General features: G+C 45.7%; 1 protein-coding gene across 3 annotated transcripts; it reads left to right on the top strand.

Annotated features, from left to right (window-relative positions):
* The first annotated feature begins 6,236 nt into the window (after positions 1–6,236).
* MLF2 (myeloid leukemia factor 2) lies at positions 6,237–23,612 on the top strand. 3 transcript variants are annotated; one of them, XM_066618111.1, is made up of 10 exons: positions 6,237–6,626; positions 6,759–6,890; positions 8,069–8,141; positions 8,274–8,400; positions 14,323–14,358; positions 16,454–16,507; positions 20,136–20,261; positions 20,539–20,698; positions 20,797–21,037; positions 22,957–23,612. In XM_066618111.1, exons 3-9 carry the CDS (start codon positions 8,092–8,094, stop codon positions 20,973–20,975), a joined length of 732 nt encoding a protein of 243 aa, XP_066474208.1. In that variant the 5' UTR covers positions 6,237–6,626; positions 6,759–6,890; positions 8,069–8,091; the 3' UTR covers positions 20,976–21,037; positions 22,957–23,612. The 3 variants fall into 3 exon arrangements, with proteins under 3 accessions (XP_066474208.1, XP_066474209.1, XP_066474207.1); XM_066618112.1 differs by lacking the exon at positions 6,759–6,890 and having other exon boundaries at positions 20,797–20,962; XM_066618110.1 differs by lacking the exon at positions 6,759–6,890.
* Positions 23,613–24,881: the final 1,269 nt, after the last annotated feature.

Genomic DNA, 24,881 nt, shown 5'->3' with positions numbered 1-24,881 from the left:
GGAAAACTTTTCCCCATACCCCTGGGTAAAGGTAGTGTAACTTTTCCCATTACCCCTGGGTAGTGGCCCCTATGGGTCTCCTCAGACTTGCACCACCTCTTGAGGTGACACAAGTCTGAGGAGAGTGGAGCAGCTTGGAGTCGCTCCGTTCTCCCTGGGAATGGGGGTTGGGATCCAGCATAACTGTCAAATCCCAGCCCTGCCTCCTGCTCCCCACCCGCCCACCTCTGGGGCTACCACTGCCCACCCCCCACCCCCGCCCAGGAATGCCTCCCTCCGTCTACCTTTTGTCCTTACATTGGCCCAGCCAGGCTGATGCAAAAGTTGAAGAGGAAGCTGGCACGGAAGCTTGTTTCAGCCTCCGCAGGCCGGTGCTTTTCAGAGCGCCGGCCCGGCTTCTTCTCAAGGAGAAAGGAACATGACTTGCGACCCCTCTGGGCTGGCGCAAGGGACTTGCGTCGGCCCAAGGGCGCCTCTGGATTGCGCCCTAAGTGGCATTGGATGCACCACAGGCTATGTAACCTGGCTGTACCAGTGCAATTTAGGATTGGGCTATCTTTATACAGTACAATTGTTATAATAAAAAGGGAATCGAATCTGGTGTGTTACAGTTCAGTTAGCTTCCTTGGTATAGTAAGGAAGTTATATTCCAGATTTCTGTGGTCTATGCTCTGAATAACTGAGAAGCAAATAGTGAAAAGACAGGATTTATGCTTGGAAAAGCTACTATAGATAATTTTTCATCTTATCTTGCTTCATTCATAAGTATGATTTCCAAGAAACAATAACTTGCTTTGGCCATTTCTCATCAAATATAACTTTTTGTTTCTATCAGTTGTCATAACTGAGACTCAAATCTAAGATCAGCCTGAATCTCAGATTAATAGTCCTGCATTTTCCTCAGCTAGTGAAGAATAAGGCCAATTTGTTTTTCATTGTGGATGCTAGTTTGTGCTGTATTGTTTATGTTGAATACAGAGATTATGACTGTATTTTCTGTTGTCAGACTTAAATTTCATTTTTGTTAACAAGCAGCCCAATCCTGGGACTGCCACAGCGCTGAAATGTGCACAACAGGGCATCCAGCAGCGGCTCCTTGGGGGAAGGGGACTTATCCAACTTTCTGACACTGATGCAGCCAAGCCCACAGGGTGTGTGCTGCATCCTACCGCAGAAGGCCAGTCACAGAAGCCTCCTCAAGGTAAGAGAATGTTTGTTCCCTTAACTCAGGTATGTATTGTGGGTACATCAATGCGAGAAAGTTGGATAGGATTGGGCTGAGAGAGTGAAAGAGAGAGAGTGTGCATAAATACCGGTAAACGGTTTCATTTAATATGAAGACCTATCTGGATCCTCTCCTCTTCTGCTTGTGATTAAGGCTTAATTAGAGTTCCTCTGCTTGGGTACATGTGAAAAAAACTGCCTGCCTTAGGCTGAAGACAGACAATAGTTGTTAAGGAGGCATCACTGCCCTTGGTTACACCACACATATCTCCTTTGTTCCAGCATTGCCTCCGGTGAAGCAGATTTTTATAGGTTTTAGAAACCCCTGCTAAACCTGTAACAGAAGCAAAAGGAGACAAGAATCAGGGCTGGCATTTGGTTGTTGGATGTCTCAGGAGTGCTAACTCAGGGAGATCTGTACACCTAGACCAGGGGTCTCCAAACCTCGGCCCGGGGGCCAGATGCGGCCCACAGCCAGCCTCTTTCCGGCCTGCGGCCAGCCTCTTGTCCCCTGAAGCCTCTGGCCCACTCAACTGTACATGACCAGAGCTATGCTCTGACTGTGTCTGGAGGGTGTTCTGAGGGCCAGAGAGGTGGAATGAATGAGCCCATTCATTCATTTATTCACTCATCTAAGTTCCATCTCTAATTTATTTATTTAAATTTTATATTTAAATTTTTTTCTGGCCCTCCACACCACGCCAGATATTTGATGCTGCCCTCTGGCCAAAATTTTTGGAGACCCCTGACCTAGACCAACCATATTCAACCACTGTGCCATGGCACACTAGTGTGCCACAAATGGTCTGCAGGTGTGCCATGGGAGTTTGGGGGAGGATCATTTATTAGTAGGGCCATTGGGGGATGTGAACCCCCCACCAACAGCATGGTGTGCCTTGTCAATTGTCAAAAAATAGATGGTGTGCCTTGACAATTTTAGTACCTTGTCAAAGTGCCACGAGACTGAAAAGGTTGAAAATCACTGACCTAGACCAAGTGACTTTCGCTACTGCTCACCAGTCCCCAGTGGTGGAATTGTGGATAAGAATGAAAAGTATCATTTCCAGATTAACTTGAATCTGTTTGGGAAGCGTGTAGCATATCTAGACCTATTAAGACAAAGAATTAAGCCTGCATGAAACCAAAGACTTCATCTGCCTCACTCTCCAAGGAAGACTTCCCCACAGAAATGAGCATTTCCAGACTTCCCTACATAGTAAGTTGCTAGGCAAGGGAATGAGCAATCCAACAAGCAGTCTGCCCTGCTGCCTAGCAGCAGTTGCAGAATGCCAGCCCCTGGGCACACATGCTTTCCGCATTGACACTTTTGACCGCCTTGACTTGCCAGGCAAGGGGGCAGCCTGATGGCTGAATGAGCCAATAAGCACTCAGCAGCTGTTAAAAGCCAGCCACAGATTGCATGCGTCCTTCTTCAGCTACTGCCAAACAAGTGTATTCCTGCATGTTTGCAGGAGGTCACACTGCAAGAGACTGCAGCATACCCAAAGACCCAAGCAAAACTGAGCCCACAGGGCCTCAGCAAGACATAATTAAAGACCCCTGGAGCCTCCAAATACTAGGGCAGGGGGTTATAAAAAAAAAAAGTCACACGGGCTGCACAGGCACAAAAAAATCCAAATATTGTCTAGTGGTGGCCAATGTGAGGTGAGCGGTGTATGATCAATGGAGTTCTGCAGGCAATTGGAAGAGGAAGTGTGGAAGAGGAGCACTGGCAATCCTGGCCCCTGTTGCCCAGGGCCAGGACTGCAGAATGCCGCACAGCCCAGTTGAGCGCCTCCCCACCAGGGGCTTGGAGGGCCAGAGAAGGACTTTAACATCACTTCTTGTTTTTGGAGAAAACTGGAAGTGAGCTTTAAAGGCTCCCCAGAAGCCTCAGAATGCCTTCAGAGAACCAGAAAGGCTGTGCATGTCCTCAGCAGCACTCTGAAGGCCTTTTGAGGCCTCTGGAGGGCATTTAATGCTGACTTCCAGTTTTTGGCAAAAACTGGAAGTGACATTTTTAAACCCTTAGAAAGCCTTTTGAGGGATGGGGAAATGCAGCCTGTCTCTAAAAGAAATTCATTATTTAATTTCCAGTTTGAAATTTCAGACCAGTTTCTGGCTTTTGGGTCAAAGGTTAAAAATAAAAGGTTTCAGCAGCTGTAGGCACTTGTCAAAGCCTGGCATAGGCTTCCTCATGAGGAAGCAGCTTGAGTTATTCACTAATAAAGCTATGCCATATCTCCGAAACTAGACATGATAGAGCAAAACCGATTCCATTTTTGGAATCAGCACCCCAAATATACCCAGGAATAGGTCTAACTTTTAAGACAGCAAAATGTGTGTTGGCCTGTATTATAAAAGCTGACTCGGGTAGTCACTCAAATAAAAGAAATCTTAACCAATCAAATATGTTTTAGTTAATTGGGAAGTTCTATGTACATTTACATATTACTAAAACAATAGATCTGAAAGAAGACTTTTTAGGTGGTTCATGAATATGTTGTAGCTGGTACCAAAATAATCCCTCCAGCTGGAATTCCTTCCTTGTGTGGAAGAAGGGGAAATGCTATCTAGGCTGTCTGCAGTTTTTATGACTACAGGTGGGGCCTCTTTTTCCATGGGTTCAGCACCTGCGGATTTGACTCATAACAGGTGCCATACCCATGCTGGAGGCTCCCACCTGAATTCCTGGATGTGACCGGAGGCAACATCCAGTCACATGCAGGAGGTGCACCTCAGAAAATTCCCCCAGAGCTCTTGGAAAGGCACTTCTGGTTAATTTACTTATGTAATGTATACAGCACATCTTTTTTCATATAAAGAGTAACAAGATTAATTACAATAAGGGCCCAATCCTATCCAATTTTCCAGTGCGGGTGCAACCGTGCCAAAGGGGCATGCACTGCATCCTGTATTGGGCAGGCAGTCACAGAGTCCTCCTTAAGGGATGAGAACATTTGTTCCCTTACCTTGGGGCTGCATTGTGGCTGCCCTGGCACCAGAAAATTGGATAGAATTGGGCCCTAAGACATTGAACACATGCCTTAGACTGGATTACTGCAGGGCACTCTATGTGGGGCTGCCATGATGATGATGATGAAGCAGATTTTATACTGATTCGAAAGAAAAAAGTTCTTAAAGCCATTTACAAGAAAAGGAATGAGAAGATGGTTTCATTTCCCCAAGGGGGCTCCCTATCTGAAAAGAAATACAGGGGAGACACCAGCAACAGCCACTGGGAGGCATACTATGCTCAGATGAAGAGGGACAGTTACTCTCCCTGTGCTAAATATAAGAGAACCACAGCTTTGAAGATAGAACTTTGGCCGGACAGCCAGCCTTTGGCTTTGAAGAGCATGTGGAAACTTCAGCAGGTATAAAATGCTGCTACCAGTGTTCCTCTTTATTTCTTGCAGTGTGTTGCTATCAGTATATCAACTGCACTGGCTCCTGGTCCATTTCTGGGTTTCAGTTACAAGTGCTGGTTCTTACCTTAAAAGCGGTCAAAGGTTCAGGGCCACAATACATAGGGCCACCTGCCACCCTCCTCCAATCCCCCAGATTTGCCCATATGCTGAAATGGTCTGGGGAGGCCCTTCTGCAGGGCACCTTCTTCTGAAGTATGGTTGGCAGAGGTGTGTGAAAGCAAAGGCCCTTTCTCTTGCAATGCCCAAAATGTGTTGGTTGCGTGGCCTGCTCTGTACCTGGATCCACACAATCAACAGAATGCTCCACTTGGCAGCAAGTCTCTCCTCTTTCTGCTGCTTCAGTTTTCATCTGCTTTCCTGGGCTCCCGACTGCTGCTTCTTTTGTTGGAATGCATTTTTGTTTCTGATTTTTAAAACTGCTCTGGTTGTTTGGTTATTATTTAGTTGCATAAGCCACACTGAGCGTTTTCCTTGTGCACAAAGGTTTCCCAATATCTACACCTTCAGCCGAGATCAAAAGTCTCCAAGAATACAAGACTATCACCCACGCTCAATGGCTTTCGGAGTGCCTGTTTCCAAAGCACATGCTGTGTCTCAGCTTTTTGCAGTGGAGGGACGTGCCCCTGGAATGTTGGGCATTGCCCAGGCAGTGATTGGACAAGCCCCAAGGGATACCCAACATTTATTTATGCGAATCTCACATCAGAAATGCGGTATATAAATGATGGTGATGGTGGTGGTGATGATGATGATGATGATTCATAAAGCAAAGGGGAAATTTAAGGGGAAAAATGCAGTTTGGGTCCTTGATGTTGTCAATATGTCTGAATCTGTTGTCGCTTTTCAGAGCCTAACGAGAAGGGAAGCCACTTCCCATTCCTGTCATTTGCATATAACGCTTTGTCGACTGCAAGGCGCCTCTGGTGTCTCTCCTCCACGTTCCCTCCCTGCACATGATGCGCGGAAAGTCTTTGACAATGGAAACTAGAGGATGCTGTGGCTTTGTTAGCCACAGGCTTAAGCCGTACTGCGAGACGAGAGGGACCTCTGCTGTCCACACGCGGGCATTGCACCTGCCGGCAAGTACTGGCAATGCCCTCCCCACGACCAGCAACAGGGCATCTTCTGCTCATTCGTAGGAATGAAGCTGAAGCTGCACTGCAAGCAACCATTTCCTCAGCCTTGTAAGAATCTGAAGGTTTCCTCCCAGGGTCAGGCTTCTGCTCCTCCTTCTGGAGGACGTGCATGCGCCCACACACATATTAGTATTCATTCACTGCGCGCACACACACACACACACACACACACACACATTTTAGTGCATTTGCAAATCCTTCAGAATCCTGGGACTTCCTCTCTTGAGCTTATCCCTCCTGATTCAGTGTCAGCCAGAGTCCTCCCCAAAAACCAACTGAACCACATCTGGAACCCACTGGTTTATTTCCCTGCAAGGCAAATCACACAACCCTCCAACAGCAAACCCATCATTACGTTGTATGGGGGTAGGGGTGGGGAAAAGCGACCCTGCAGCGTAACTCTTTTTCTGGGGGAGGAACTTAGGGGTGGGGGCGGGGCCTGTGACATCATATCCTGCTTGGGCCTTGTTGTGGGCTTTCTTTGAAAACGAAAAATAGCCTTTCCCTGCAAAAGGGGTTGACAACAGTCTTTGCATTCTCTTAAAAGGGGGGTGGGTTGCAACTTGGGCTGCATTTGCTGTGGCTGCTGGGCGGCTGAGTGGCTTGTTGGGTTGCAGGACTGATTGGAACAAAGAGGCTCTCCCTTCTCTTCCTCACCCCCCACACCAGCATCTTTGCAACAAAGAAGATCTAGTGGGGGAGGCAGGCAGGAAGAGAGGGAAGGGATGCAGCATTAATCTTCCCCTTTAGGACTCGTGGCTGGAATACATTCCGGGACAGCCAGGAGGAGGAGGAGGAGGAGGAGACGACAGCAACAAAGGATCTGGGCATAGATGTGAGCAGTCCTGGGGGGGTCCTGTGCGGGGCTTGGGAGTGGGGAGACTTGGCCTGACAGCTTGGCTGGGGGGATGCTTAGCCTGCTCACCAAACCAGCTGCCCAGATTCCCCCCCCCCCTTTGATTTTCAGCCTGGGGCATCCTCCTCGGGGAAGAAGGTGCTGCTCTTGGAGAGAGTGGACGACGCAGCAGGCCCAGGCTGTGCCCGGGAGACCGAGGCCAGGAAGGAAGAAGCGCAGTTGTGCAGACTGCTGGGCGAGCAGGTGTTGCAGAGGCGATATCCTGGAATGAGTGGATTGGGCTGCGATGGCAGTGTCAGACCAGAGCTGTGCCTCCTGCAGCTGTTGGGCCCTGGTGTGCTGGCCTCAAACTGTGCTGGCCTCTTGCCATAGCCTGTGCTGCTCAGCGTGGTCAGCCAAGTGGATGATGATGATGATTTTGGAAATGAGAGTTCTGGTCAGTGGGAGGAATTCCTGCAAGGGAACTCACTCTCCAGCAGGTGGGAGGAGGCTGCTTTGGGGTATACTGGATTCCTGGACTTCCACCTGCGCTGGGCAAGGAGCCAGGTATTTGGAGAGCAAGCTGGAGGTCTGGGGAATGTTGCCAACTCTTCAGGAGTGGGCATCTACGTCCGGGTGACTATTGGGAGCTATGTTAACAGAACCTCCAGGAATTGACAACTTTACATTATATGGGGGGAGAGTTCAAAAAAGTCTCCAGGAATCACAATCTCTAGGTACAGATGGGACCCCAGGACTGTGTTTGGGTAGTGCTACTGGAAAGGGATGGTGATGTGGAGCGATGTGAATTGTTTCTCTTTTTCCATCATTAAATATCGGCTTTGTTAATTCTGCCACTTACATCGAATGGTTGGCTCAGAACGCAAGAATCTCCAGGTGCAGTGGAGGGGACAGCAGGACCTCTGTGCCTTTAACAGAGATGAGAGAATGTTGGCAGATGTGGGTTACTCAGCAGGCTGAGCGAGGCCCCCATACTTGCTAAGGTTCTCTCAGCTGAGTTCATGTTAAAGGTACAGGAGCCCTTTCCACCTCCGTGCTCCATTGAAAGAGTAGAAGTTGCAGCTTTGAGGGAAGTCTTCTGAATTGAGCAGTTATCGTAAGGGTGACCTATGTTGGGTGAAGTATGTACAGTGTGCTTCTTTCCATCTCACAGCACCCTGCCTCCTTGTTTGCTCCTGATATGGGAAGCGAACAATAGCAGCTGAAGGATGTTATTGTTTGTTCATGAAGTGTGTCATGGTTGTGTTAGGTGCTGCACATAGCTGCTGTGGGAAAGAAGGTGGCACTGGGAGAGTATGCCGTCAAAGACAGACAAGATGGTGGGGATCAGGAAGAATAGGGCTGCATAAAAGGGAAGGTTGGCCTGAACATGGCTTTATATCTGCCTATATCTTACACCTTTTCCCTTCCCTTTCGGACAGCCCACCCTGTGTTTGAGGGAATTATGTTCCGGTTCATGAGAGATGGAGAGCCAGAGGACCCAATGTTTGTGATGTGAGTACAACCCTCAAAACATCATCCCGAAGTGGGGGAAAGGGAAGCAGTTGATCAAGGGAAGTTGACAGCTAGGGTTGATGTAGCATACTTAGATCTAACTCTCTTGTGTTTTTCCTCCACTTTATCCAGGGACCCTCTCGCTATTCACCACCAGCATGTGAACCGTGTACTTTCAGGTGGCTTTGGTTATGGCCCCTTCCTCAGCATTGGCAATGGGACTGTGCCGGGAGCTCGCCAGACTAGTCGAAGAATGCAGGTAACAGAAGTGGGGGCTTTGGATAGATTGAGAGATGTTGGTGACACTTGTCTTGGTCTCCATGTGCCTGTGTTTTCCTTTCAGAAGACTATTAGTCCTTTGGTGTGCCTGGAAGACTTTTCATGGCATCAGAAATATGTATTAACATGGTTAAAGGAGGCTTGTGAGGTGTTATGTTTCCCATTGTGGAAAGTGAGAAGATGTGGTAGCATTATTTATTTAAAATGTTTTATAGTCCATCATTCTGCTTAATAAGTCTTCAAGGGGATACATAATTATGTCTAGAATTCAAAATCATATCTCAAAGCATACTTTATCACTTTTTAGTGTCACCCAAATGTCTCTAGGGAGCATATTGTGCAAATGGGATACTGTCACAGAAGAGATCCTGCCTCATCTGTGCATGTGAAGGAGTGGGTGTCCAAAGCAATTCAGAATACAAGAACTGCCTTGGTGGGTGAAGCCAAAGATGTCTCTTGTTCCGTTTTCAACAGTGACCAGCCAGGTGTCTCTAGGAAGTTCATATGCGGGGCATGAGGGCAATGGCCTCTCCCTCTTCTTTGTCCCCAGTAGAGGACTTGGGGTTGCCATTTTACTATCATGGCTAATACTTGTTGATAAAACGTGAAGTTATCTAATCTTTTCTTAAGGCTATCTAAATTAGCAACCAACATCATGTGTTGTAAGAGCACGGCCTGTAAGTTTAGTTTAGAAAAGAAGGCAGTTCAGGGCGGATGTGGAGAAATTTGATAGAATTGTGGATGGAGTGGGTAAGGAGAGGTTGCTGTTGATCTCTCATAACACTAAAACCAGAGGTTGTCCAATGAAACTGGCAAGAGATTTTGGACAGACGGAAAGTGGTACTGCTTGACACAATTATTTCGTTTTGATTAATATTGGAAGGTTTTAATAGTTTTTGTTCATTTGATTTGTCTTCCTGCTTACTCAAGCGAAAGCAGATAAAGCCCCTCCTTAACTTGCTCCATGCGCAGTTTCCGTCTAGCCAGAAGTTCGTTTTATTTACAGGGTCAGCACAAATGAAGGGGCACCTTAGTGTATGCCATCTCTATAAATAAAACCATGTCTCATGCTTCTTGTTTTGACAAAACCATTCAAAAAGCACAGCAAGGAACTTTTTCTAGAGCACTGCAGCAGCCATAGCATTGGCATGGGTCAGCGCTCTAGGACACACTAGCCTTGCTTTCTGAGGTCCTTTTCAACTGGAGATTGAACTGAGGCCTTCTGGATGCAAAGCGTGTGCTCCACCACTGAGTCATGGCCTCCATCATCACTGCAGTAGCACATTGATGATGTGTTTGCAACACATCCTGCTGTGCTTGATGGAATGTACTCCCTCATAAGTGTGCATGGGTTTGCGGTCTGACAACCTAATCCTATGTAAAGGAATTGTCAACAGAATAGATATTCTGCCAGCACAGCCTGCCACAAAGCAGCCATAAGCGCTTTGCAGCAGTGCTAGCAGCTGATGTATCTGCAGTAAGGCCAGACCTTCCTGTGTGTGTGCCAGTGGATGTTGTGTGGCCCACCGGAGCAGATGAGCCTGTCGCAGGGTGTAGAAGAGGGCAATGGGGAGGGTCCAGCAGCAGCTGTGTGCACCAAATCCAAGCTCCCTCCTTGGGCCTGATTTGCCTGAACCAAGCAACAAGGACTTGTTCCAGCAATATTACTGGCACAGGTCTGAGTTGCCCCATAGCAGTTGCTGGGACTCAAAGTGACACCTCCAGCAGCCAGAAATCCCCTGTGGGATGCAGCGGATGCTATGCTGGTGCCAGCATTGTTGCTTGGGGATTTAGGTTGGATTGGGCTGTGAGTTGTTGTTTTCAAAGGACTTTCTACCATGATCCCAGGATTTTTCTTGAGAAGCCATAGTTCATTCACTCCATCAGTGTCTGTATAAAAATCAGATGATTTCTTTTCTGGTCCCATTCTGCACACTTTGTACTTTCTTGCAGCTCCTGCCATTCTGTTTCCCACTTAGCCAGTTTAAAGTAATCTCTTTGAGCTTTTTTCAAGACTTCTTGGGATTCCACCATCCTGAATATGTGGATTTCATGCATAAACCTGGTTGCTTTACCTTCTGGAAGAAGAAATTGGGTTGGAGAATAGTTCCCTCTGTTGCAAAACCTGATCTCCTTATTTCCTCCCATCCGCTTCCTGTTCTTTAACCAATTACCAATGTTGAAGAGCGCTAGTTTTCTTAGCCCACACCTAGAAAGATACTTTAGGAGCATTTGGTGAGAGACTTTTGTCAACTGCATTCTCAAAGTTCAAGTATATAATATACTGTATTGCAGTGGTTCCCAACTGGTGGGTCACAACCCACCAGGGAAACCAGAACAGGGCCATTCCCCCTTAAGGAGAGTGACCCAGAAGTGGGTGTCCTGTTGCCGCCACAGCAGTTGCTGCAGTGCTGGGAGCAAGGGGTTTTTACACTTACCTGGGGAGTTGCACTGGCCTCCAGGAGGGTCCAGTCCCTTCTGTGGGCCCCTGTGCTGCTTTATACAGCACTTATCTCTGATCAGAAGGCACTTTTGGTTTTAAGCGCTGCTTACAGCAGCATGGAGGCCTGTAAAGGGGGCTGCAAGCCCCTTGGAGCCTCCTGGAGGCCAGTACTATTCCCCAGTAAAAGCCCCTTGCTCCCAGTGCTGCTGCAGTGCTGTCAGGGCCTGCCTTCTCCCTGCAAATACATATTGTGGTCCCGAAGTCCGAAAAGTCCAAAGTCTGCGGTGGAAACCACCGTGCTGTTGGATTTTCTTACAACTTGGTTGTAAGTACTTTTGGAGAATTTTGGAGTTCTTAAAGCAAGATCTCTTTGCAAACATCATGCGCCTTCTTGCTAGGTGTGATAATCCTAATGTAAGTTGTGCTTTCAACCTGTCTTCCTTAAACAAAAGGTAGCTGAGAAGTTTTACATTCCTGGAATCTATCACATCTTTTTTTGAAAATTGGTGTTTGTTTGGTTTTCTGCTGAGCTGGTTGACTTTAGTGTTTGGCAACTTATCTTGGTAAAATACTAACAATGAATACGAGTGCCATCAGTCTTGGGTTGTTGCTACTTAATTTCTCAATTGATTCTAAATCTGGGGAGGAGGGATGGAGTCAACGTCTCTTTCAGTGAAGGCAGATAGATTGATTTAGGATTCACTTAGCTTCCTTGATATTTCACTCTTTTTTACATCTTTTTTTCTTCTTATTGAAGACCTACAGCCTCTCTACCTGCTTTTCTTCTTCTGATATATTTAAATGTTATAGCTTTTAGCAGTTTGCATCTCAGACATGTTCTTTGTTTGCATTTTTACCAGTTTATATATACACCTGAGTTTGGCCACAATCTAACAAGCAGGTGTGCACCCATTGAGTTCATTGAGCTCAAACTCTTGTGCTGTGCTTGATTGGGCCCATGTGTTCCTTCATTTGGCCAAGATTTCCCATTCTTAAAGGAAGCCATGCTGGCATCTTTTTGAACTTGTTTATAGAACCTGTCTAATTTATAGCATATATTTTTGAGTCTTTCACATTGCTTTAGACGGCCTCTAAGCTTCTCAAGGGCATTTGACCCCACCTGTCAGATTTTGGTTTCTTAAGTAATTTTCCTATTTGGAGACATTCCCCATTTTGAAATTAAATGTGATTGCGTTGGGCTTGCTACAGGAAGCTCCACTTGCCTACAAGTATGATATCATTATGGCTGTAATAGCTCCAGCTCCTGAGCAACACTTGGGACTAAATCTAAGGTTGCCTCTCATCTTGTAGGTAACATTGCCCTAAGGTTGCCATACTCTTTATAGTGTTTTATGTTTATGCAGAGCACTTTGCAGGAATTGAGGTAAACCTTAAACAACCCTGAAGTATTATCATCCCCATGTTGCAGCTGGGCAACTGAGGCTGAGAGGGAATGACCTGCCTAAGGCCATCTAGTAAGTCTGTGGCAGAGGCAAGAATTAAGCCAGGGAAGTCATGCTGTGCAGCTCAGCCTCATAGCCACTATGTTACACCAGCCCTTATAGCAGTGGTTCTCACACCTTTTAGACCAGGACCCACTTTGGAGAATGACAATCTGTGCGGGACCCACCAGAAGTGATATCATCAACCTGGAAGCGATATCATGGCTGGGAGTGACATCATCAAGCAGGAAGTGACATCACTGTTCTCACCTAGTAGTTCATTCGCTGCAAATGACAAGAGAAAATAGTCCAGCTCAGAAGCTTGTTCAATTCTCACTGCACCCCACCCCCATTCCTACCAAGCATCCCACCTGTTGACTGTATTAAATGGAGAGTATCTCATGGTATTTTATTAGCTTTTATTAGGTTATTTCTCAGCCATTTTCCAATAGCAAAGTATAAGGAGAAAAAAACCTATTTACAACCTTGACAAAAGCGAAATAATATCCTGGACTACAGGATTGCCAGAGCAAATATTCTGCAAAAGTCAGCTTGGAAGAATATCAGCATCTTATCAGAGCCACAAAAGCTGTAGGAAGGGCTTCCCACTGCACCACTTGCAAATCAGGCTTAGAAAACTGTCTTGCTCACATACTGGTCTGTATTTTCACTAATAAGTAAAAAGCCAAATGGATAGGCTGCAAAGGAGAGCACAGAGACTGCTACCTTGCATTTCAGAGACCATTCCTAGCATAAGACAAACAGATGTACCTTCCCTCCCTCCATCTCTCAACAATTGCATCCGCTTTCTATAAAGATTCTATATTTAAATGCAAGGACCAAATCCATATCAGTGAGAGCTCAATCCTACACATGTCTACTCAGAAGACCCATTATAGCCAAAGGAGCATACTCCCAGGCAAACATGGATAGGACTGCAGCCTGAATCACTGCTATGTAGCACAACAGTACTTCTGCCATAAGGCTTGACCTATTCTCCTATTAAGTCACCTTTACAATCAGGGGGCTTCCCAGGTATGTAATTTTAAAAAGTTCATAAATTGAAACATCTATTTCATTTAAAAAAAACACGACTCCAGAAAAAGCTAAAATCTGCTGAGGTTGAAGTTCCTGGAGGGGGGAGGGAAAGGCAGAGCTTGGGCTGGATGGAAGTGGGGAAGGGGAGAGGAATAAAAACGCCCCCCACTTAACAGGGGGTTGAAGTCTGCTGAGGTTGAAGTCCTAGAGGGGGAGAGGAATGCACATTTCTCTACCATGGTTGGATCACAGGGCAGAGCTTGAACTGGAAGTAGGTGGTGAAAGAGAGAGCATAACAAACCAAAAGACATGCACTCCATTTACAGGGAGAGCTTGCAACCCACCTCAAAATAATCCAGCAACACGATACCTGAAGACACTTAGCAGGCACACTCACTCCTGTGTGCCTGTACGTGCCGCTCTTTTGCTAATGGAAGGAGCTTTGAGTGCACACAAGCAAGCTGAGGCAAAGGCTGTTCTAGCTTTATAGATGGCTGCCTGTCCAATTTGCCAGCCACACATACACAGAAAGCTTCAGCAAAGGCAGTTCCAGCTTCCAATAAGGCGCCTCCTGCCTTCTTTGCCAGCTTCCAAGATGGTGTCGCGCATACAGAGCATGCTTAGGCAAGGCAATTCCAGCTTCCCAGATGGCGCCGCCTGCCTAATTTGCCAGTTTCCAAGATGGCGGCGTGCATCTTTCTGCAACCCACCTGCCCTCAGGTCACAACCCATAGTTTGAGAAACACTGCCTTATAGGATTTGCTTCTGAGTAAATGTGCATAGAAGTTTTGGCTAATGATAATCGATTTGAGAACAGTTAGTGTAGTCATACGTACATCCTCTCATTTTTTTCAGTCCCTTAGCTGAATAATGAGCCCATTTGTCCTTTTTTCTGTCTGGGACATGGGAGTGTTAGAAAAGATGTTTTATTACAGAGAGGTAGATTCTAATGACTCTTTGTGCCTCTGTCTTTTTACAGGCAGGAACAGTTTCACCCTTTGGGATGCTAGGAATGGTAAGCGCTAATATTTTTATTCCCTCCAGTATATGTACATCCTTACGTGCTGTTCTCAGATTTTTCTGTCCTCTCTGTAACATCCCAGATTTCTTCTGCCGCAGTGTTGCTTTATTCTGAAATGGTGAAAATAATGAGGACCGAAAAATTTCCCCCGCAGGAAAGGAAACTATAAAGCCTTATATGCTGTTTAGCTCAAAGAGAAGAGCTACAGGAGGCCATGATAAAAGGAAGGTGGAGTCCCCTCTTTACCATCTGTCTTAAGACACTGCATAACATTTTCAGTAAAAAAAAAAAATTAAGATTTCACAGAATTTGAGCTTTGCTGTCTTGGGAGGCCTTTGAAGTCAAGAACATGGCAGTATTGGAAAAAGGGCAGGCAGCTTAATCTGAAGATCAGTACATCCAGTTAGGCTGTTGGAGGGAAAGCATTGGCTCTCTTATGACTAAAGGCACACACCAGACTCAGAGGGCGCTTGGCAAAACCATCTTAAGAGTAAGCATGGGGGCATAAGAGCTACTTAGAAGTCCACAAATATTGATGTGGTGCATGCCAGAAGAATTAGTGGGAAGGAAGCCTCTCAGATGGTCCTGGGCTTTGACAGAGACAGAAGCAAGGAGTCTTTTTTGCACTGTTTCTGCCTGTTCCTAAGCCCATGTGTCACAAGACTTTCTCCCCCTCAACTTATTGGACCAAGGCTAGGAGAGCGGGGTTCTTATATGGCATTGAGTAGCGACCCTTAACTGCTGGCTGGTAGATTTGTGGAGGCCTGGAGACACGCTTTACAGTGAATAACCAGAGCCAGGATGGTGTAATGGTTCAGGAGCTGTACTTAGACCTGGAAGATCCATGGTCAAATACCCTATCGGCCACGAAGCTTCCTGGATGACCTTGGGCCAGTCACACTCTCTTAGCCTCACCTACCTCATAGGTTCTTGTGAGGACAAAAGGAGGGGAGGAACCATGTACACTGTCCTAAGCTCCTTGGAGGAACAGTGGTATAAATATGTGAAAAATAACTTGATGATGGCTACTCAGGGCCTGAGTTCTGACTAGGCAAGATACCATGCAGATCTTGCTGTGGTGGTTTTTATATTCCTATGGGAAGGACTTGGAACCATTAACACAAATGTGGATACTTGCATGTTTGAATTGTGATCAGATGCTCTCTAGAGAAATTTACAGAAAATAGTCTCATTCTTCCTCTGTGTTGCCATCCAGTAATCCAGATGCCAGTGTACTCTCTCTCTCTCTCTCTCTCTCTCTCTCTCTCTCTCTAGTTTTTTTTTAACCATAAGTTCTTTTAAGAGAGAGAGACTTGTGAGGGACTGTTCTAGGAGGTACCTTGCACTTTCTTCCTAAAGCCAGTCCTTCTCTTGTCTCCATAGTGAATGAACACAGGTTCTTGAATTTGTTGCTGCTCCTTTAAATTTAATTATCAAAGAGCACATCTCCCCCACCATTCCTCCACTGCATGTTTGTGTGTAAAGTAGCAATTCTGACTGGCTTTAATAATTGTAAATGGATAATAGTGCCAATGTGGTATTATGGGTAGGGTTCTAAAACTTGGGCCAGGAAGATCTGGGTTCAGATCTCAGCTAAACCATGGAGTTCACTATGTGTTTGACTTTGAGCCACTTGCTATCTCAGAATTTGCCTCCCAGAGTGGCAGTGAGGATGAAAGGTTGGGAAGTGGAACCATGTACATTCCTAGAGGAAAGTCTTGATCCAAATGTCGGCACAATCCTATGCATGTCTTCTCAGTAGAAAGTCTTATTATGTTCAATTGGGCTTACTCCTAGCAAAGTATGTATAGGATTGTAGCCTATGTCCACTAATAAGGGAGGTGGCACTGATACTGTTTTAATTCCAAAATGAGTGTGATTCAGGGTATGTGCCTTCAGGTTTAGGGCACAAGGATTATACATGGAACAGAAGTGTGTGCCTCACAAGGATCTAATGACAGCCCAGCCTCTTGTTGGGAGGGAAAGGTGAAACCCATCACATTTGTGCTAGAGCACTATTTAAGTGTTTGTCTTTGCTGATTGGTCCCTCTCTCTTCAACACTCTACTTTCTTTCTCTACTCCATTCAGGCAGGTGGCTTCATGGACATGTTTGGCATGATGAATGACATGATTGGGAACATGGTAAGATCTTTCTTTCACTATCTTCCTCTAGGTTTGACCCCGATGTAGGTGTGGGGTGTGGTGACACAGTTTGGTTCATGAGGCCAGAAAGAAGGGACTGGTGTGGCTGACAGAGAAATGGCCTTTCGTCTGTTTAAAATTCTTGACAAGAAATGTAAATATTATCAAAGGAGAAGGACTTTTGCTCATCTTTTCAGTTAAGAACAGAAAAGCCAAGCAAGAAGATGGTTTGATACTTGTGGTTTTGTTGCCCTGATGTGTTTAAGGCAACATTAACAAAGGGATTGCTTGTAACTAGGAGGTCATGGAAGTTTTTTTTTTCTTCACAGTGAGCTGCATATAGAGTGACGGACGGGTGTTTAGGTGGGGGCTCTGAGGTATAGGCAAGATGAACAGCCTCTGCTTTCATCAGCTTGCAACGTAGTAGCATTACATGTATAAAACTACCTTATACAGAATTGGACCATTGATCCATCTAGATCAGTGCTTGTCTACATTGACTAGCAGTGACTCTCAGAGGTCTCAAGCAGGAATCTTTTTCCTGGAATTGAATCTGGCACTTCCTGCATATACTACCACCAAGCTGTGGAACCTCCACTGGGGGAGCATAAATATTCAACCAGAGTCAGCAGGACTGCGTCCAATATAATCCTCCTGTCTTGATTAGAAACCCTGTTTGTGTCATATTTCAGAGTGACATGAGAGGTAGATTTGGGTAGGAGCAGCTATAGCCACAGCCATGACTTTACTGCCTCCGTGGCCAGATCCCCAGTCATCTCTCAGCATTGAGAGACTTATGCCTCTCAATGAGGCAGTGAGTATGTAGCAGTTCCATCAGAGTTAAGACAAAGCACAGAGTATAGTGTTGGAGCAGAATTCTGCTTCTTGAGAATCTCAGCTTTCTTACTTGGCTTCTTAAATAATGAACAAGGCAAGCTTCTAGCCCTTTTTGCTGTAAAGATGTGCCTAAAAACAAGTGGGCAGTGCCTGCTGGAATCTCAGTCAGAGGCAGCTAACCAACAAGTATGGTTGCTATGGTGACCATGAATTTAGTTCAGGTGATCAGAATTGCTTTGCAGGCTCTGGCAGTGGTATTGGTGTTTTACCCTCTGTGGGGTGTATCTTTGTGAGGGACACTGTGGGAGAAGCTGCCATAGCAGTTGACTAGACTGCTAGACGCTGTCTCTGCTGTTCAAGCTACATCCTCTCATTCTCCTAATTTGCTTGACTGAGCTTGAGCGGGAGGCAGCAGCAACATTTTCAATGCCCACTTTCTTGTTCAATCTGCTTTAGTTTCTCATTTGCTGCTCTTCCCTACATCTCCACCTCCAGTCTCATTAACTTACACACTGTCACTCATAACTGGCCCCTTTTTCCACCCCAGAAAAAAAAAGAGTTGTACACTCTCTTTCTGTCTTGTTCCTTATGGAAATGGAGGGGAAAAATTACAAGTCCTGGAGCTACTGTAGGAAACAAAAGTTGACACAAATATGGAATAGATTTCTAATGTGGTGGAAGCCATTGTTTCCCCACTGACCTTTTAAGCCCTGATACAATGGCGGTGCCATTAGTCCTATAAACCATTTTCACTAAGGGGTGGTAGTGGCAGGTTGCAGTTGTTTGATGAAAAGGCAGTCTGTATGTGGTCAGAGGCACTGAGTATATTCACACTGGCTAAAAAAGAAGCTTGATATCACGCTTGGATGGAATCTGTGGACCTTGAGTGTAGGGGTGTGTGCTGGCGACAGATCAGTGCTTGACCAGTAAGCAAAGCTGCTGTTTGTGGACCCTTGTCTTGAGGGTGGTTGAATTACATTTTCAGCAGTCAGGGCTTCACTGCCCTGCATATGTCTTGCCCCTCTTCATGACTCCCAAACCTGTTGCAGAACAGGATGTAAAAAGAAATTATGCAAACTTTCTAAATGGGGTGTAGCTGTACAAGTTGCAAAGTTCTTGTTTTCTAGATTTTGAAATCTGCCCCACAAGCTCATACACACAGGATGCATATAGGCCTGCTTATGCCTATAGAGAAGAGTTTAGCTATTGGGGTAGAGCAACGCTGGCCCTGTGTGGCTAGCCTTTCTTCCAGAGTTCCTTTCTCATCTCTCATCTGAAACAGTGTTTTGGTGGGGAAGCTTGAACTTCCATGAAAACAGATAATTGCCAGGAGATGAAAGACTAGGATTTACAGAAACCATGTATTTAGTCTCCAGTGGATAGATACAGGAAGATCATCGCAGACATTCGCCTATAAGTCGACCCCACAGATAAGTCAAGGGCAAGTTTTGAGTCATGGAATCATGGACAATCATGGAATTTTCTATGACCCTTGGATAAGTCGGGAGTTAAACTTAGGGGGGTGTCTGACTATAGTTTTGTCTGGTTTTACCCGAGGCCAGATCTTGAAAAAATAACCTACCACTAATTGTTACCCAAGAACTGTAGTCTCTAATTTATTAAAAACACAGTAAAAGATCATAAGATACATTTTTATTCTTTTTTAAATTCTGGTCTTCACCACCTTTTTGTAAACACTATCAGAGTAAGTGCACTGTAAACATACCAGTAAAACAGTGGTTCCCAACCTGGTATTCATGTACTCCCAGGGACACTCAACAGGACCTTTAGGGGTACTTGAAAAAGAATGGAAAAATGGCAGGAAAAGGCAGGCTGTGCTCCAGAATGCACGGCCTGGAAGGGAGGTAGCTAGTTGGCTGTGAAAGCACCACCAATAGCTAGTTTTTGGTCATCAATTCATGTATGAACCAGTGATTGTTCACTTTCCATATTATGTTTCAGCTTCTTTACTGTGCTGGTTTTCAATCACCCAGAATTTCTCAGCACACTCCTGGTGCAAAACAGTGCAAAGGCAGAGTCTTCTGTTCTTCAAACAGATGAAAAGAGAAAATATGTGATGAATACATGAAGTCTGGGTTTTCATATGGAGGAGATGAGGGCTTGTCTTACTAATTACAAACATTTTGCTAATAGGAAGGGTACAATTTATGGAAATGGGCTGCCAAGGGATATGCAAGTGAAAAAGGTTAAATCATGAATCAAATCCACCTTTAAGGTGTCTGGTGTGTTAAGCCAGAAGCTCTACATGCAGCATATAACACATCACTGGGAGTGTGCAATTCAATTCGCAGCAGAGAGATGCAGCTGCATATATTTGCAGCCCTTTTTACTCAGAAGCAGACCCACTGCTTTCCGTGGGTGTTATTCTGAAGTCATGGTGCACTGAATTGTAGCCTGGGAAGGAGGGTCCCATCCTGGTGTTTCCAAAAACAGACCTGCTTTGCAAGCATTTGCCAAGCAGAACCAGAACCAGGCTGCAGCAGAAGGAAGGAGATTAAAAGTTTAACTTTGGCTGGAATTTCCCAGTTGCCGTAGAAACTATCTCTACCCTGCCTGCCTGGTGCCTGCCTGCTGCTTGAGAAACTTGGCGCCTGCCTGTCTGCCTGCCTGCCGCTTGAGAAATGAAACTGTTCAGAGTGGAAAGGCTCTGCCCTCTGATTGACCCGGAGATCAGGCGAAGTGAGAATTGGAGCTTGATTACTTGGCAGAAATTTCACGTACTATACGTGAGTATCTACGGTACTTACTTGCTTTTTCCACATGCTTCTAGGAACACATGACAAGTGGTGCCAACTGCCAGACATTTACTTCCTCAACTGTCATATCCTACTCGAATCTGGGGGATGGCCCCAAAGTCTATCAGGAGACCTCAGAGACACGCTCTGCACCTGGCGGGGTGAGAAACAGTCTGTTGTTGTCTGACTACAATTTGAAACTGTCCTTGGGGGTTTGCTGGCCTTACTTGGTGTGCATAGGCCTGAATGCAGACTTGACTCCCTGAGGGTCAACAGATATGGCTCCAGAGTCTGAGGTGGAGTTTGTTTCCTGGTATGAGATTCATCCTTTTGTAGTACAATGGATAGTGAACTTTTAAAATGACTAGGTTCCTGGTCAGGCAAAACAGACACATTTTAGTTGACTTCCCTAGTGATGACCCATTCTTCTCTCCTCAGATCCGGGAGACGAGGCGGACAGTGCGAGATTCAGACAGTGGCCTGGAGCAGATGTCCATCGGGCACCATATCCGGGAACGTGCACACATCATGCAGCGTTCACGCAACCATCGCACTGGTGATCAGGAGGAGAGGCAAGACTACATCAACCTGGACGAGAGTAAGTGTTCCCTGCAGCTCCTCCCTTTCCTTGGGACACTCCTCCTCCTCCCCAGCTTCACCCCCACTTAGCAGCTTCTTTCCCTCTTCCTGTCTCAGGTGATGCAGCTGCATTTGATGATGAGTGGAGGAGAGAGACATCCCGCTTCCGGACGCAAAGAGGGCTGGAGTACCGGCGTCATGAGGGAGGCAGCGGCCGGAGAGCCGAGGGGACTCGCCTTGCTATTCAGGGACCGGAGGAGTCTCCAACCAGACAGTCGCGCCGGTACGACTGGTGAATCCAGAGCAGACTTAAGGGGGGGTGCAATGCAGTCACCCCCAAATCTACCTTCATGCTCTTGTAAGTCTTAACAGTTGCCCCTCGCATGCACGCTGTGCCCCAGTGTATACCTCTCCAGCCTTGTTGCTCTCCCTAAACTTCTCAGATGAAGTACAAGGTGGCAATCCAAACCACTTTTTTCCGCATGACTTGGACCTGTGTCTTATTTCAATGGTCAGCAGTAAAACAATCCGCAATGCATACATCTCCACAGTTGAGAATCGAGCCTTTAGAGCAGTGATTTTCAACCTTTTTTGACTCATGGCACACTGACAAGGTGCTGAAATTGTCAAGGCACACCATCAGTCTTTTGACAAGTGGCAAGGCACACCATGCTATTGGTGAGGGGCTCACATCCCCCAATGGCCTTACTAATAAATAACCTATCCTCAAACTCCCACGGCAAACCTGCAGACCATTCGCGGCACACCAGTGAGCCACAGCACAGTGGTTGAAAATGGCTGCTTTAGAGTTTGTGCTGCTGGCAGAGCATGGGAGACTGTTAATGACACAGTGGGTTTCCAGCAAACTTGGCTTTGATCAGTAGGGCATAGGGGGTCATGAATAGTCCAAACACTTTTGGAATGATAACTGCTTTGGAGAAGGAAGAGTACTGGGAATGGGAGACATTGAGGGTTGTTCGGGAGGGGGTTAGCAGTTTGTATAAAAAAAAAACTTCTATAAAATAAAACACTTTAAAAGGAAAAACCCACAGGAAATATGATTCATCTGATGGCTTGTGGTCTATTCTGAAACCAAGCAAGTTCAGAGCTGTGTTAGCACCTGGATGGGAGTCCATCTGGAAAGTCCATATATGCCACTTCCTTAGAGGAAAGGCAGTATACCAGGGATTTTTTTTTTCTTTCAAAGACATCTGGGGCCCTTTGCAACTGTGGCAGCAGGTCCAAAATGATCTGTGCTTTTTCCAGGCAAGATAAGTACGGAAAATATCAAGAGCTGGTGCTCCTGCTTTCACCGGTTATGAATGTGAGTCATGAGCCTCATGCAGTCTTTTCCAAAAGGATTCGTTGTCATGCTGGGCTTCCTATTAAGGAAGACTTTTTGTACCTACAGATGATGGCAGTTAAAGAGAAGAACCCAAGAGCACAAGAGTTGTGCTACAAAATTGCACCTTAATTCAAGCCTTGCCTTGAAATTGATAGGACTTATTTCATGGAGATTGCTTAAGAGTAAATAAGTTTCTGCCTTAAATGCTTTGAAAGGTAGGTTGCTGTCATCCCTTCTCTCTAGAAAGTGCCAGAATCCAAATGTTGTTAGTCTGTTTGAAGGCTTTTCTGGAAAGAGAACCCTTTGCTTTCAGAACCCCAGTCCTGGGGGAGAGAGGTTGCAATGCAGACATACCCTAAGGGAAGAGAGAAAGTGTGTACATTCTGCATTGGAAACTAGGCATTTAATCAGAGATGAGCAAATCAAACTTGGATTCAATTACTTCTAATAATTTTGATAATGAATAAAAAGCAGATTCTTATTTTGGCTCCAGCACCTGAAGTTGCTCAATAGTTTATCTCAATTGAGTTTAGTAGATTGATACCTAGTTCCCACTAAGGTGGTAAGCCTGTACTGGACCATTTTGGACTGCAGGTGTAGGGCAGCTGATGTGAAGAAATACTCCTCCACAGCATTAAAAAAAAAAATTAACTCTCCTCAGAAAAAATATGACGGGGGAAAAAGTTCTAGCCTATCTTCTGGAAATGCTAGATTTCTATATGCAGAGACTTTTTTATATGGAGGAACATTCCATTCTGGAATGGCTGACTCACTTGTAATCAGAAATGGTTCAGCCCCACAGCGTCATCGTTTCAGTGAGGGGTTTTGCACTGAATTTTCCATTTCTCTTGCTCCCTGTTTCTTCTGCATTTCGTTTCTCTTCCTTTCTGATTTCCATTTGTTTATCCTTCTCTTCTCATCCTTCTGCTCAGGTACAGACAGTGAAACTCTGATGGCGAAGCCCCTACCAAACAACACTTGGACCTCCCTCAAGTTGAATACTAGCCTCCTGCCCCTCTTAAGATTTAAATTAAGTGACTAACTCTCTCTGCACAGTTGTACTCCTTGCCTAGAGCAGCTGGCCAAGGGGAATGTGAGGGACTTTGTCCATGAATGAGTGACACAGCAATTTTACTTCGTTCTTTTTCTTCTAACTCCTCCCGACCCTTCATTGAACTCCCCCACCTGTTATCTCCCCTTAGTGTTTGAGGGAGATGCAGGAGTGTTCTCCCTGAGTTCTTACCACCACCCCTCTGTACTTCCTGCTCCACGTTTGGCTGATTCTGGAGTTTGTATTTAATCCATCCACCCACTCCAAGCAGCAGCTATGTAAGAAAATCTACTGACCTGCTATTAGTTTCAAGCACTTGGAAAATAACCTTTAGTCGCCTTTGCTCTTGGCCTGCCTGCCCTGGAAATGGGGTATGTATGAAAGGGTGCAAGGGATCGGGTGAGGTGTGGACAAACCAACAGGCCATACCCCTCTGCCCCACTCCAGTCAGCTCCCCATCTTATAAAATTTGATTTTGTGAAACTTGTAACTAGATGTTATCCAAGTTGAATAAAGAAATGGAACCTGTAAAGCAAATGGAGTCGGACTGCGTCTCGCTCTTTGCGTCTCTGAGTTCTCGAGGGATACAAGAACTGTTGACTTTATGCAGTGCTGCTGCTTAGAACGCCTTGCCTCAAAGGCTGCCCTTTTTCTCTCACTGTGAACCAGTCAGCTTGACAAGCCATGTGTGTGCTTCATTTTATTAAAAATCTTTACTCTTTCTTCTGAGCATGCGGGGCCATTTGCAAGATGGAAACCTGAACAGAACAAACGTAGTACTAAATCCCCAGGCCCTGTCTCTGTAGCCTTGATCAGCATGAAAACTGCCTGTTTTCCTTCAGACCAGGCATTCTTGCAAGGAATACTGACATTGTTGCTTTGACATTGTTGAATGCTGGAAAGTGAAGTACTTTACAGCCCTTGCTTAAAAAATTGAGCTGCTCTTATTATGTTCCTATGTTTATTAAGGCATCAAGTTTATCCTCCAGCAAAGAGTCTTCTACAGCATCATGTCTATACAACTTTTTTTATTTTTCACATTTTTTATACCGCCCTTCCTCCAACAAGCTCAGGATGGTGTACATGGTTCCTGCCCTCCTTTTTTCCTCATACGAAGCCTATCCTGCATTGATAATGGTACTTAGCCAGAATGGATTGAACAATATTGTTCAGAATAGCCCATGGATCCTTTCAGGCCAGGACCTAGGGTTGGTTGTCTGTTTTTGTTTTTCTTTCTCACCATATCCATTGTCAAAGTGTTGTACATTCAGTTTGTTTGCCCTAAAACCTCTGCAGTTAATCCAGCTTTAGAGAGTTGGGGCAGATTTTTAAAGCATGAGACAGAAGTCTGCTGTGCTTCAAAGCCGAAGTTGTTTTCCAAGTCTTTGCATCTAAAGTTAAAAAAGTGTGTTCACTCTTTGGTATTAAAGGTTTTGTAGGATAGAAACCTACTCTTGTTTCCACAAGGCAGCTCTGCTTGGCTTCACACTCATCTTTTCCTGGTTAGCCATCTTGAATGAGGCCACACCTTTCACCATGGTCTCCAGATATGGATGGTTGCAACAGAAGAAGTTGGCTGGGCCCAAGATACAGGTAGCTGGGGCAATAGGGTAGAACTTGCAGAGGGATGTGAACAAGGCCCACTGCTAAGAGGTTGAGAGTCTGAAAGAGGATGTGGAGGGGGAAGAGCTGCCCGTGGTAAGAGAGGCTGAGAGGACGAGAGAGAGTCTGTCTTATGATATTGCCAGAATTTGGAAACTGGAGTTGATGTCATGGAAGGCCTGGCCCCTGGGGTTTCTTCCAACT

The sequence above is a fragment of the Tiliqua scincoides genome, chromosome 2 (genome assembly GCF_035046505.1).
Source record: "Tiliqua scincoides isolate rTilSci1 chromosome 2, rTilSci1.hap2, whole genome shotgun sequence".
NCBI lineage: Eukaryota > Metazoa > Chordata > Lepidosauria > Squamata > Scincidae > Tiliqua > Tiliqua scincoides.
This window is presented reverse-complemented; position numbering and strand designations above follow the sequence as displayed.

What these genes read in the sequence shown, in the direction of transcription:
- MLF2 (XM_066618112.1), top strand. Translation starts at nt 8,092, where the DNA reads ATGTTCCGGTTCATGAGAGATGGAGAGCCAGAGGACCCAATGTTTGTG. An exon ending in CCTTTGGGATGCTAGGAATG is followed by an intron (nt 14,359 to 16,453) that starts GTAAGCGCTAAT and finishes TACTCCATTCAG; the next exon opens with GCAGGTGGCTTCATGGACAT. An exon ending in CTACATCAACCTGGACGAGA is followed by an intron (nt 20,699 to 20,796) that starts GTAAGTGTTCCC and finishes TTCCTGTCTCAG; the next exon opens with GTGATGCAGCTGCATTTGAT.